The sequence below is a fragment of the Ipomoea nil genome, unplaced genomic scaffold, assembly GCF_001879475.1.
Source record: "Ipomoea nil cultivar Tokyo-kokei standard unplaced genomic scaffold, Asagao_1.1 scaffold2826, whole genome shotgun sequence".
NCBI lineage: Eukaryota > Viridiplantae > Streptophyta > Magnoliopsida > Solanales > Convolvulaceae > Ipomoea > Ipomoea nil.
Window position 1 is genome coordinate 4913357 of NW_017619254.1, and position 13984 is coordinate 4927340.

The window sequence follows — 13984 nt, forward strand, 5'->3', positions numbered from 1 at the left end:
AAGTAATGGCATAATGAAATTTGATACAAATAGCATAATTCATTTATAAACTTTCTTTAGAAAGAACTATTTGAGTCAATAGTATTCCAAAAAAAAAAAAAAAGACCATTAAAATTACTTCAATTTCTTAACAAGTGGACAGTAAGAAGAAGGAAATGGATGATGCCATGATTTGTTAGTCACCTTTTTTGACTTTCCATGAAAAAATTGTCAATGCATGCATGTGTTTCCAAGAAAACATATATGTAACTAAGTATATATGGTAGTGTGATGGTTAATAATAGCAAGTGGAGGAAAACAAGCTAAGAGGTTTAATTGAAACAGTCATGATCTGGCAGTTGGGGAAATGGACAGTTTAAAGAAGGGGATGGAGGGGCCTTTGAGTAGGACATTAGAGAGAAAAACATTAATAAAAGAGTTGGTCACAAGACACCACAAAAGTAATTTCAAAAATATCCAAAACAATTACAAGTTCAACTCACAGCGGGAGTAACCTATTAGTCTTTTTAAATTAGTTTGAACTGATCAATTATGACCATTTGCAGGCTAGGGTCATGTAGCGAGATTTACCCAGTGTACACATCGGTAGTGACAGTGAGTTTCTCTCGTCATCCAAAAGAAAATCCAAATAATTATATATTATATAAAACTATCTTAATTGTATTAATTGTGTATGCTTTTTGAAAAGCAAGACTTCACCCTTAGCTTTTGCTTTCATGATTGTCTATTCTCACTCAGAGCACATGGCGTGCTTTTGATGGCACTTCTCGCGACAGTCTCTTACATATAAGACATGAAGACTGGGGTTAGAGAGAGGCCACTTGGAGCATCATCATTCCAGAAAATGACTTCCCATTTCTTGTTGCATTTTTCCAGCACAAATTTGATGTTTTAGATTGCCCTCCTCCTCATCTTTTCACCTGTTCAAGGTATGACTTCAACTTTCCAGCTGGGCCATTAATCCCAATCTTGAGCTTCATTCATTTCTTGATGCCATCTTCTCTTCAAAACTGTTGTTTGTTTCTGCAGATCAGAGCAGAATGGTGAGTATATGATGGGAAAGAGAAGGAGCTGGTTTGCATTTGTGAAAAGACTGTTCATTCAAGAGGCAAAATCCAAGTCAGAAAAGGTTGGTTTTGATTCATTAGTTTCTTCATCTTTTCTATCAATTAGCTGGTCTAACCCATGACCTTATAAACTCATATGTTCTCTCTTATATTTTCGATGTTCAGAGACCGAGGAGGTGGAAATGGTTTTCTGGGAAGATTAAGCTGAGGCAACGGCCAGCAATTGAAGCGCCTATTCAGAAAACATTATGTGAGGCGGCGGAGGACCAAAGAAAGCACGCGCTGGCGGTGGCAGTTGCAACAGCAGCAGCCGCAGAGGCGGCTGTGGCTGCTGCCAATGCTGCAGCTGAGGTTGTGAGGCTAACCAATGCTCCTTATGAGTTTCAAAAGAGACAGACCTCTGCAGCCACCAAAATCCAGACTGCTTTTCGTGCTTACCTCGTTAGCATCTCATATTCAACGTTTTAATTTTTTCCTGGCCCGGCCCTTGGATTCATGATTACAGAAAGAAAGACTAATCTGAAGCATATATATACATGTTTTTGGTTGCAGGCCAGGAAGGCATTAAGTGCACTGAAGGGACTGGTGAAGCTGCAGGCAGTGATCCGAGGCGAAATTGTAAGGCGAAGATTGATAGCTAAGTTAAAGTGCATGCTCTCATTTCCCAAGTCACAACCACAAGTTCATCACAAGAGAGTTGCAGTTTTGGAACAGCCTATCAGCCAAAAGGAAATTCTGAAGCCTCATGAAGTAAAATTTCATCCTAGCAGTAAAATTTCATTCACTGTTTTGGCTTCTCAAGTTGTTATATATATAATACTAAACTGTGATTGGCAAATCTAGTGTCAGAGCCACAGGACCTGGGATTTCACCTTAGCATCAGTGGAAGATGCTGAAGCCTTGTGGTTCAGAAGGCAAGATGCAATAACCAAACGAGAGCGAATGATGAAATACTCGTTGTCACAACGGGTAATAAATTCGTTCACATTTTCTTGCTATGTGTTACGAAAGTGGTATGTGTTACGAAAGTGAAGAGAGAGAGTTTCTAATGTTCTGTCTATATTATCTCAAACTGTCATTTAGAATAGAGAATACAAAGCCCTATAAATAGGTACTAGAAGACTACGAATAGGAAACAAGTTTCAATATGTCCTACCTATCCAAAACCGTAAACTGCCTAATATATGTAAATTCTACATATCAAATATATATTCCATAACACTGATTGTATAATTAGCCCTCACCTTCTTGTCCTGTGAGAATCATAGGATTTGGATTAAATGTTTTCAGGAAAGGCGAAACGATGAGACTCTGCAGGAGCTGTTAACCAACAAGGAGAATCAAGGGAGCTGCAGATTCGATCAGTGGGGAGAATCTGGCACACCAAAGAGGACAACCTTAGCAGACAAGTTAAGGTCATTTGCACACTCAAATGTTCATGGAGGTGACATGAATCAGATGGCACAAGTCCAAGGAAGATACGAGGAGCTGAATTCCCCGTTGTCACTTCCCAGGAGATCATTTTCTCTTGTGAAACACAAATCCACAAGCGACGATAGCTCTTTACCAGATTCCCCTATGTTTCCACCTTACATGGCTGCCACAGAATCTGCAAAAGCAAAGATGAGGTCCATGAGCACCCCGAAGCAAAGGGTGAGGTTATACGACACTTGCTCGTGTCAGCATTCTCCCCACAAGCTCAGCCTTTCTTCATGGAGTTCATTCAATGATGAAACCTCTAGCACTGAAAGAAACTGGAACTTTTCAGCAAGCATCAGAGAACGCAAAAACGTTTTACCATGATCACAACGGTTATCAGATGATTCAAGATTCATGGCTGGCTGTCACTTGTCAGAAGATTTCAGCACTAGAAAAGTTGAAACCTTTGAAGAACTTCATGTTAATTTACTTTATACTCCTAACATGGTACAAAGTAAACAAAGTAACAAGATCATTGGAGGTGTTTTTCATCCAGGTTTGTCGATCTACAAATAACAAGAGAATGATTTCTTCTCCTGCTTAAGGTTCAAAAACATTACAGACTTCAGGTACATCTGTACATAGACCAAAAAAAAAAGTTTTTTTTTTTTTTTTCCCCTCTTGTGTGTTTTTAAGTGTGCTTTTAGAGGATTTGAGTCCTTGGAGGCAGTGAGGGTTGATTCTGCTGATTGGTCATTTGTTTGGAATGTGTTGTAAAATTTGCAAAAAGGGTTTTGTTTTTGTTGTCTGATATAACATCACATACTTATTTTTGGTCCTTTGAACAATGATTTGTCATCCATTTTATTTCTTATGATAAAGAAAAAGAAACACTGCATGAAATCTTCATAGCAACTCTTATTCAGGATAATACATTAGTACATTGTTGAGCATATAACCATTAATGTGCAATCCAACTATTAGCTTAAGCTTTTAGTTGAGATGGAGCACATGCTTCAATTTACATTACCATATTATTAGTTGCTTGATAAACTCGAGTCTCGATGACTAGTTAAAGCTGATGGGGTATTTTGGTTGCCTGTTTGGAAAGAACAGACCAAAATGCCTCTCAGTTTCAGGAGGATCCTTCTGGTCTTCATTAAACAAATCGAAAATGTAAGTCTCTATAGCTTTTTGAGGCCTCTTAGGGCTCCCTCCCTTCACATGGCGTATGAGATTGTTGTTGTATGTCCTGGCATTGTCAATGGAGGCTGCATCTCCCCCAAAAGAGGGCCAACCGCTCTCAGATACAACAATCTCCAGAGATGAGCCACCAGCCCTTTCGAGAGCCGAGTACATGGCATCTAAAAGAGCATCGAAGAGGTTTTGGTAGCCCGGGCCATCGTTAACTACAATTCCAGGTGATGTGAAAAGTGCATACTCAAGCTTAATATCCTTTGTGTTTTCTATGTATGCAATGTAGGGGTAAATGTTTACGAGTAGCGGGGCATTGTTGTTCACTAGGAATGTGATTATGGGGTTGATGAATGTCCTAACATCAGGCTTGAAATCTCCCTGAGAAGGAGGATAGCCAACTCCTAAAAGTCCTGTTTCCACAGCTGTGGAAACCTTAATCCTGGTCCCCAATCCAGCCCCAGAAATTGCAGCCTGGATGTTTCGAAGGGCCGGGAGGAGGAAAGCCACAAACCGAGAGTTACCATTTACTGGACTGACTTCATTTCCAACAGCTATGTACCTGAAGTTGACATTGGGATGGTTTCTTACATTGTTTTGGACCCATGTATCCGCATTGGCTTGGCTAGCAGCAATGTACTGAAGATCAGAGTTGGGGAGTCCTAGGATGAGTTGAATGTTGGATCCTCCTAGTCCTAGGGCTAGGAGAGTAGGCTGGTCTGGATCATAGATTCTCATTCTTTGGATGTTGTTCTGCTTGCACAGAGCCACAACATCTGCTGCAGATGGCAGTCCACTTCCAAGCCTTCCATAGCAGACTCCAGTCTGAGCACCTGCACCAGATCAAACATTTTTCCAGTTAATTTGGCATGGGCCCTTTGGTAAATGGCTGTTAGCTGATTGGGTTAAAGGGTATAACTAGTTGATAACATTAGGGCTCTCTTTGGCAAACCTAGCTGAAAAGCTATAAGCTCGGAGCTGAAAATTGAAGAGCTGTTAAGCTAGCTGTTATGATTGAAAGTGTTTGGTAACATTAGCTTTTTGATAAGCTGATAAATGTAAAAAGACTAAAAAAAACATCTTCATAAAATTTAAATTAGTTTGTTTATATATTAAAATTTAACATTTTGTCTTTAAAAAAATTAACATTTTGGAATAAAACTATTAGCATAATCATGATATAGCATCTCATAATGAAGTAGCAATATTGTTGCAAATATAATAATAATAATAATAATAATAATAATAATAATAATAATAATAATTGCGGTGAAAATTGCGGATGAAGGAGAAGAGAAAAGAATTTTAATTGGGAAAGGTAAATTATGTCATTTCTTTAAAATAATAAAGATAAAGATTGAAAAAAAGTTAGGAAGCTAGGAGCTTATTTTGAAACGCTACCTAAGGTAGGAGCTTATTTTGGGAACATTACTAAACAGAGTTTATAGCTTATTAGTAGCTTAAAATAAGCTATAAGCTCTGCCAAACAGAGCCCTAGGTGATTATAGAAATGTGTTTGGTAAATTAACTGTTAATTGATAGCTGTTTGGTATAATTTATTTTCGCAAAAAGTTAACTGAAAAAGTTGTTTTAAGCAGCTTTTTAAATTTTAGCATTTTGGAGTTACAAAAAGCTGATTAACCAAACATTTATACTGATTTTTTAACCAAGTCAAATAGCTAATAGTGATCAAATAAGCTAAAAATGGCTATAAACTAACTATTTTACCAAACAGGGCCATAAACAGCACAAGAATGAATACAGTATGAAATTTTGAAATATATCCCTACATAGAAAGAGAGGGACCTGAAAAATCCAGGATAGTTAAGACTAGCAGCGCGAAAAGAAGCATTCTGATGCAGGAATGGTTATGTGCAGAAGCCATTTCTGTGTGATGAGGAGAACTGCAGAGCTCCCTCTTTATAGTTGGGAATGAAGGTGAGGGATAATAAGATCAATTTCTTGGAAAATCCAGGCTAGAGTAGAGAATACTAGTCAAGCAAACATACTCCACATATTCTCCAGACATCATTAAATGATTTCTTGTACCCTACAACGTGGAAATTTGAAAAGTCCATTGGGTTGTCACTTGTGAGGATGACTTCCTGTACTGGAAATACAAAGTCGTCCCTCATAAGAAGTATTTTGCAGCAGCCAAACTTCACTCTTCAGATCACTGCAGATAAAATGTTCATTGTCCCATAATCACAGGACACTTGCACTAAACAAGTGTGTCCTTTTTGTTCATTATCTAATTAGCCTGTTTTAAGCACATATCTTCTGCTGTGGCAATTCAGATTTCCTGAGAATTGGGAAAACTAGTTATGACTGCTCTACTGCAAATTATGAGCATCAATGCTTTGGTCAAATAAACACATTTCAACAAGACTTTTTTAAATATTGGCTCATCATTTACACCCATAACTTAACTTTCAGCTTTTTAGCTTATAATCCTGTCAGAGCAGAGTGTGGCGGTCTTAGGGGCGAGAGACTTCACCTTGAGAGTAGGGTGAACTTTTAGCTTAGAGCATCCACAATAGAAGAGAAATTGGAGTTATTTCAGAATTAATTCTCCTAAGGTGAAGAGCAAAGCGGATGTAGGAAGGAAAGAATTGGGTTGCAAATGTAAAAATAATAAGATTTAAAAAAAAAAAGTAAGGTTGCAGAGCACGCACCCGGTGGCGCGTCAGGCGCGCCAGTGGGCGAGCCTGACAGCATTATTATTATTTTTTTAAAATTAGTTTTCTCTTTATTTTTTTTTCTCCCCTCCCACATTTTCTTTCCTAATCACTCTTACATTCTTTCCACATTCTTCCCCACTGATGCGGATGATCTTATAACTTTTCAATTTTAACTTAACTTTTCAGTTAGGTGTGACAAAACATAACCTAAATATCACAACAACTTTGTTAGCATTCACTATGAAACTTTTCACTCTTCATCATGGAAGATAAAGCCTGATGAGACCGTTCAAATTAAACCATTTGAGTTCAAACCCAACTAAAGAGCATGTCCCAACCCAAAAAACTAGGGAATTCAAACCCAACTAAAGAGGTTGGGCTTGAGAAGTTTTTTGGGTTGAGCATGTGCTTCTATATTTGTTAATTCCTATTGGGCAAATTATTCTGTGGAATCAAACGAGCTTTTACCCTTCTGTTCCACACGAGATTTCTGTTCTCGTTGAGCTCATCTTAGGACACCTGCGTTATCTTTTAACAGATGTGCCGCCACGTCTGACGCTAAGACAACGCCCGTTGCGCTTGGGCAGATTCATAGCGAGCGCACAAGCATCCTTCAACGAACAGCTTACTAGACGGGTGGACCCGGATCCACCAGTAAGGTGAAATTGGGTTAAAAAAGACGCTATTTATATATTGAATATTTACAATTTACATACTGAATGTTCATAATTTTATATACTAAATGTTCATTATTTACATACACTATTAACATACGAAACGTTCACAATTAAATTATAAACATTTAGTATGTAAATTGTGTATTTTGGACCCAGGTCTACCTTTTGGGTCCATGGTATAACTGTTGTTCTTATTGACATATAATAATCACCATTAAATATTAATATATTGCCACAAACGAAACATTTATCAAAAGTTTTACTAATATTAATATAACATGTTTGATTGTTTTCATTAAGCAATTCAAGAAAGAACTATTTTTAAATCAATTAATAGCAACACATCACATCAATGTTTCGTAAAAGTATTGATATGTTGAGTATTATTCTAAGAATAATCATTTATTGCCATTTGGTTCAAGTTATCTCACATAATCTGAAATGTGACTATTATAATATCACATTTCTTATATGCTCAAGGAAATGTGAGGTTGTAGTAGGGAATGTGAGATTCACACACTTTGTTTTTAGTTTTTTTTTTTTTTTTTTTTTTTTTTTTCTACATTCATTCTAATCGCATTCCTTTCTTAAGTTATGTGAGATTTTTATAAATGTTACAATATTCACGTACCAATTTTACCTATTTAAGCAACAATATTTGCTTAGTTCATATTATATTTGATTAATATGTAAATTCAATTTTAAATACGGGATGAGATGAATCAATTTTTTAAATGTAGAGATTCTAACAATTCTTTTATAGCCTAGTTTCGAGTTCACCGTACATATCCTAAACCTCATTAATCCATTCTTAGGCTTATGAAGAGGTAAATCAAATCAATTTATTAGTTTCAAAACTCAAAAACCAAATTATACACTTCTGCGCACAAGGAGCTCATCTCAAACCTAAATCCCCAACCATAGGAAGCAAGTCTTAGAGCATCCCTAATAATAATATTGGGTGCGTTTTTTGTGGGCTTTGTGTGAGGTGGAGGACAAAGATGGATTGGTGGTGGTGGTGGTGGGGAGAAAAGAGGATTTGGGTTCATGTAGAATTAGGGTTTTTTTGTCGGTCCCATCTAGTATTAAAAGAAAAAAAAAAAAAAAAAAAAAAAAAAAAAAAAAAAAAAACAGAGTAGTCGGTGTGCGCTTCACACAGCAGGCACTCAATGGGCATGTCAAGGTGACCACCGATTATTGGATTTGCTTTTAAGTAATTTTCGCATCCACTAGACCAATGATCTAAGATGATTCTAACAATTTTTTATCCAATAATCTTTGATTATGATTGGGAAAAAATATTTTTGTTTTTAAAATGAATACTTTTAACACCACTATGGCAATATCTATCCATCGCGTTAAAAAAAAATAGTAAAAATTTCATAGTATAACTTTCAAGTTAATTACCGAAATGGTCCCTTGACTATAGCAAAATTACCAATTTGGTCCTTGACTATTTTTTTGACCAATTAAGTCCCTCAACTTTAAAAATCTTCACCAATTTGGTCCTCCGTTTGTTTGACCGTTAGTCAACCGTTAACTTGGGACCAGACTGGTAATTCGCTAGAGTCAAGGGACCATTTTGGTAATTAACTTTAAGGGTCAGCAATTCGGTACAGTTTTCTCGAATCGAACCGTACCAAACTAGTTAGATTCGGTAATATACCGAACAACCAAACAGTAATAGATTATTGTATATCGAACGGTTTGGTAAAAACTCGAACCGAACTGAATTGTTTGGTAAAAACTGAACCGAACCAAATACCGTTTGAACTTTGGAGTGCTATTTTGTTATATATTAGACTTTGGATATGGACTATGTAAACATCACAACACATAATATATAACTTTTGATAACAAACCATAAAAAAAAATCAAATAAAATATTTACGAGAGATACCCGTAAGAATATGAGCTGAACGGCAGAGCAAGCAACAAGTGACTTGGATTTATTTTTTATTTTATTATTATTATTATTATTATTATTATTATTATTATTATTATTATTATTATTATATTTTAAAAAAAACAAACGGTATTTGATTCAGTTTAATTTTTTACCGAACAATTCGGATCGGATCGGGTTTTTTATCGAACTGTTCAGTATACAAGAATCCAATATCGTTAGGTTGTTCGGTATATTACTTCGGTTCGGTTCAGTACAGTTCGATTCGAGAAAACTAAACCGAATTGCCCGCCCCTAAATTTAATTACCAAAATGGTCCCTTGACTATAGCGAAATTACCAATTTGGTCCCAAGTTAACGGTTGACTAACGGTCAAACTAACGGAGGACCAAATTGGTTAAAATTTTTAAAATTGAGGAACTTAATTAGTTAAAAAAAATAGTCAAGGACCAAATTGATAATTTCACTATAGTCAAGGGACCATTTTGGTAATTAACTCTATAACTTTCACATCCATGTAGGCTGTAATGATATCGCACAATAGTTTTGAAACAAAGTATTATTGGTAAGAATAATTGGCAGGTAGTTTTCGAAAGTGACTTTTTCATACTCCCTCCGTCCCTAATTAATTAATTAATTTTCTCATTTGCTTTTTGCACGGTTTTTAATACAACAAAACAAATGTTACTAACTTTTTAATTTTACCCCTCAAAAGTAGGTGTTATTTGTACAAAGTACAATTGTACTTACCTCATTAATTGTCTAGAAATTTGAAAAGTCAAAAGGGTAAATTGGAAAATGTAGAATGATAATTATGTTCAATTTTGGAAAGAAGACACTATTTTGGGACAAACGAAAAAGGAAAGTAAGACGCATAAAATGGGACGAAGGGAGTATTATTTTTAACACATAATATATATAGAAGGAATCAGGTGCCAAAGTTTTCCCAGGTGAAATATGCGGATTAATTATAATCATTGATCTTGTCAAAATCAACAATCCAGAATGAAGATAAATTAAAAATAAAAAATAAAAACAGTGCTATTATAGTAATTTTGCGTATTATTGAAAGATTAAGGTGCATAATTGTAGAGCTTAAAGTGCATTAGCTCTACGCTTAATGTGAGTCATTTTAACATTTAAGGTGCGTTATTTTAGCACTTAAGGTACGTTAGTTCTACACTTAAGGTGCATAAATTTTACACTTAATGTGTATCATTTTAACACTTAAAGTGCGTTATTTTAACACCTAAGACACATCATTTTAACATTTACGGTGCATCATTTTAACACTAGTTTAAACCTTAAGATATATCAGTTCAACAATGGTAGGAGGAGATCATTCACATCTAGTTTCAAGGAAGCGCTTTTATTTTTTTATTTTTTAAATTTCTTTGATTTGAACCGTCGATCCAAATAGATCAAAGATATGACAATTGGGATGATAGAAAAAACTTGGGATGATAGGAAAAAAAAAAAAAAAAGACGCTTCCTTGGCCTATACTTTGGGCACCATAGAGCTCAACTGGTCAAGCACCCATTCGCTGCTACAACTAGGCCATCTGTGTGCCCCATACGAAATTTGATGCACCGATCATAGAGTTGATTGCTCCATTCCACAAAAGCCTCATTCATCAAAACAATCATAATTTTACTTGATCACAAAATTTTGCAGAGCAAGATACAATGCATGTCTTCACAGTAACACTGCATATGTATAAACTATGAAGTGAGACTACTCAAATTAGGTCTCCCGTCTCTACATCAGAAAAGACTTGGCAAGTGACTACATATGTGCATTACTATACCATACTTCATTAATACTCATCACCTTATTCAATCCCTTCAAAACACTGATGATTATGATACAAAATCCGAATCATCATTACATATTTAGATTAAACAATAGTCTTTCTCTTTTCTTTTTCAATGTACCAAAAATATCATCTTAATCTATGACTTTCTGAATTTTTCAAAAGATTTTATCTACATCAAAAGAAGGAATGAAATCATTAAAATCAGCCAAAAAAGAGTACTACATGTACTCTCCAATCTTATTCCCTCAAATTTACTCCATGATGTGGCGGATATTGAGAGGCTATTTTCTTCATGTGGGCCCAAGTGTGTGAGTAAAAATTGAGAGTAGAGAATAGGAATACATATAGTATTACTATTTTCCGCCAAAAAAGATACATAGTTTGATGCCTAATCAATTTTTATACCTTTTTGCTTTATTCATGCAAACCATGTTTCCTTAACGGTAATAAAAATAAAATTTTAGAGAAAGAGAAAAAAAATCTAATAAAAAAGGACAATTTTTTTTACCGGGGACTCTAACAGAACTGCCTCCATACCAAACCTGAAAAAAGAATCGAGGATAAATCACAATTACATACCAAGCAAGTCCTTAGACCATACTACCCTATACCCTAAACACTTGAGATAAATTTTGAATATGGTAGGGAGATAATGCATTCGAATTACTGGAACCATGAGCTTATGTCTGCCATTATTTTTTATTTTTTGGCTTTGAAGCATTATTGGTGATTAAGTTGGAGGGCTAAACCTGGCTAGCTACTTGCTAACAATCAAACCATGAAGAAATAGGGCAGCATCACATGGGATCTATGATTTGTAGGGAGTTGTATCTGATGTGGATAGAATGTGACTCTATTATCAACATTTTCTTGAACCAAAGCTGAAAATTCATATGGCATAGCACTCCTCTTGATACTGTCAAATCTTGATCTTAATGCTATGTGTCTTTCAATCTTAGCATAAATTGCACACAGTATCTATCACCTTGAAGTGAAGATTGTATTATAGTTGGAGACTTGGAGTATATTTAGTTCCAAAATTGAGAAAATATAATAAATGTCATCAATGATGTAACATAAGTACATAATGTAAAGATGCTGGGAAAGAATAAAAGGATTCATTGTATTCTCTGTAAAGAACACTACAGATATCTACTATTTATACATAAATAAACTATTAACCTAATGGGTCCATTCCTGGGAGAGTCACTTCATGCCGCTTGACCACAAGGTCTTTGGCAAACCCTAGGCATATATATCCTTCCCAGCATAGCTGTGAAAAGGTCATCGACTAATAAAAGCAAGTAATTCCAGTTTCTTCCAAAGATGAAGACATAGTGGTCAGATATAGATTGATGTAATCTCCTGGTCCCTTTCCCTTATCCTTTGGTGTTTAATGGATTAATAAACCCAAATCATTACCCATGCATTACAAATTACCCAAGCAGCTTTATACCAATGGGCTTTTCTGATGTGTACTTGTCTAGGAAAGGTTGTTATTGTGACAATACAACCTGTGTAAATGGGGGCTTTTCATCCTGTTTCTGTGGCAGAAAAGCCCAAACTCGAAGAGGAATATAGTAACTAGTCATTGGCTAAGTTGTGTGCAACAAAAAAAGGTTACACACAACTTAGCCAATGACTAGTTGAATATTTGGTGTTTGGAGACTATAAAGATCTCAATTAAAACGGTGGAAGCTAACCCCATCTAAACTAATTATCAATATTCCGTAAATCATACATAAGAAATATTTTTTCAATCATATAAAAATTGGGACTTTTGTTTTTTGGGTACAACAGAAAAGGATAAAGATTGGGGCATGGAAATGAATTGAGTAGCATATAAATTATAAACAGGTACACTTTAGGAAAATGGGTTCATACCTTAAGTTCAGACTATGGGCCAAAGCTTTATGAGGAAAACAACAGTCCTAGGTTAGCTTGTGGTGGGGTTGTCAAAATATTTGCTGAATCTCCATGATTGCAAGCACATGGTAGATGTGACAAGAATACGTAAAAATATTAGATAAGCAAAAGGCAACAAATGATAGCAGCAGTACTTGCTGGTTGACAACAACCTCCTTCTCTGTGCCAAAAATAATTTGAGAAAATAGTTTTTATGCTGGCATGAGCAATAAAGAAAAGAAAGCAAAAATTATTGTCGACACAACCATGAGCAAAACAAATACATATTTTGTATGAAAGTATAGCTAGGGACAAATAGACATGATTGGAATAGCATGTAAATAAAATGGGTAACAGAACAAGTGGCCAAAAGGACCGTTTATGCAGACCAAATTTGGTCATGTCCTGTTTGACATGGCTGGACTTGGAGCAAATTTGATCCGTGCAGCAATTTCCAAACAAAACGCTCATATGATATCATTATGATTATTTACTGAATATATGTTAAACTTGACCACATACTTATTTGCTGGTAAAACAGAGTATGCTCATAATCAATGTATATCTATCGAGTCACCAGCACTCTCATTCACTGCCTCTTCACGCCCATGGATCCAACCAAAAACAGTGAAATAAATACACCAATAATATTAAGAGCTAGGATTGATATGATCTTCTCTAAACCAGAACCCTACTCTTACAGATTACAACAAAAATTTTGTCATGTCATAAAAACCTTGCTCATTAACAGCATTAAAATAAGCAATCCCTCAAAGTTTTCATTTTTAACAACATGAAAATATGCTCACCACAATTTCATAAAGACAGGCATAGAAAGGATCACCCTATTGCATAGTTTGTCTTGTTCTGCAGAAAGTAATAATCATACCTATCCAATCTTTCAACTGGGTTGTCTCCTTTTAGACAGCAGAGGCCATAATACATTTCTCCCTTTGTTATTTATACAAAGTGCTGATATTTGAGCCACTAACAGAATATTATAATGAAAATTTCATCATGTTGCTTCTTAGTGAACAAGAAAATACTAAAATATAAATCCAGTTAGTATGAATGTCTCAAGGAATTCTACATGTGGGGTTCAAAGATCTCTAAGGCAGAACCAAACATAGCATTATGCAAAAGTAGAACAACGTTAGTGTGAATGTCTCAAGGAATTCTGAATGTGGGGTTCAATGATCTCTAAGGCAAGTCTAGCAGGGATAAACAAACTGCATTATGCTGTCCTAGAGAAAGTTCTTGTATATTGCTATTAGTAGATACTAGTATTCTGCTAACAGTATATAGCCTGTGTGCAGTC

At 35.5% G+C, this 13984-nt stretch overlaps 2 protein-coding genes across 3 annotated transcripts; one reads left to right on the forward strand and one right to left on the reverse strand.

Annotated features, from left to right (window-relative positions):
• Positions 1-683: 683 nt before the first annotated feature.
• LOC109159324 (protein IQ-DOMAIN 14-like) lies at positions 684-3324 on the forward strand. Of its 2 annotated transcripts, none has more exons than XM_019307454.1 (6): positions 684-929; positions 1040-1129; positions 1233-1508; positions 1620-1821; positions 1909-2036; positions 2358-3324. In XM_019307454.1, exons 2-6 carry the CDS (start codon positions 1052-1054, stop codon positions 2868-2870), a joined length of 1197 nt encoding a protein of 398 aa, XP_019162999.1. In that variant the 5' UTR covers positions 684-929; positions 1040-1051; the 3' UTR covers positions 2871-3324. The 2 variants fall into 2 exon arrangements, with proteins under 2 accessions (XP_019162999.1, XP_019163000.1); XM_019307455.1 differs by having other exon boundaries at positions 686-929; positions 1030-1129; positions 1620-1817; positions 1911-2036.
• Positions 3325-3386: 62 nt separating this feature from the next.
• LOC109159325 (glucan endo-1,3-beta-glucosidase, acidic-like) lies at positions 3387-5653 on the reverse strand. Its single transcript, XM_019307456.1, has 3 exons — positions 5487-5653; positions 3508-4513; positions 3387-3421 (listed from the first exon to the last, which is right to left on the reverse strand). The coding sequence occupies exons 1-2, from the start codon at positions 5563-5565 to the stop codon at positions 3555-3557; spliced, it is 1038 nt and encodes a 345-aa protein (XP_019163001.1). The 5' UTR covers positions 5566-5653; the 3' UTR covers positions 3387-3421; positions 3508-3554.
• Positions 5654-13984: the final 8331 nt, after the last annotated feature.

Coding starts and splice junctions, on each gene's coding strand:
- LOC109159324 (XM_019307454.1), top strand. CDS start 1,052: ATGATGGGAAAGAGAAGGAGCTGGTTTGCATTTGTGAAAAGACTGTTC. Junction 1,130..1,232: donor CAAAATCCAAGTCAGAAAAG/GTTGGTTTTGAT, acceptor TTCGATGTTCAG/AGACCGAGGAGGTGGAAATG. Junction 1,822..1,908: donor TCTGAAGCCTCATGAAGTAA/AATTTCATCCTA, acceptor ATTGGCAAATCT/AGTGTCAGAGCCACAGGACC.
- LOC109159325 (XM_019307456.1), bottom strand. CDS start 5,565: ATGGCTTCTGCACATAACCATTCCTGCATCAGAATGCTTCTTTTCGCG. Junction 4,514..5,486: donor AACTATCCTGGATTTTTCAG/GTCCCTCTCTTT, acceptor GATCTGGTGCAG/GTGCTCAGACTGGAGTCTGC.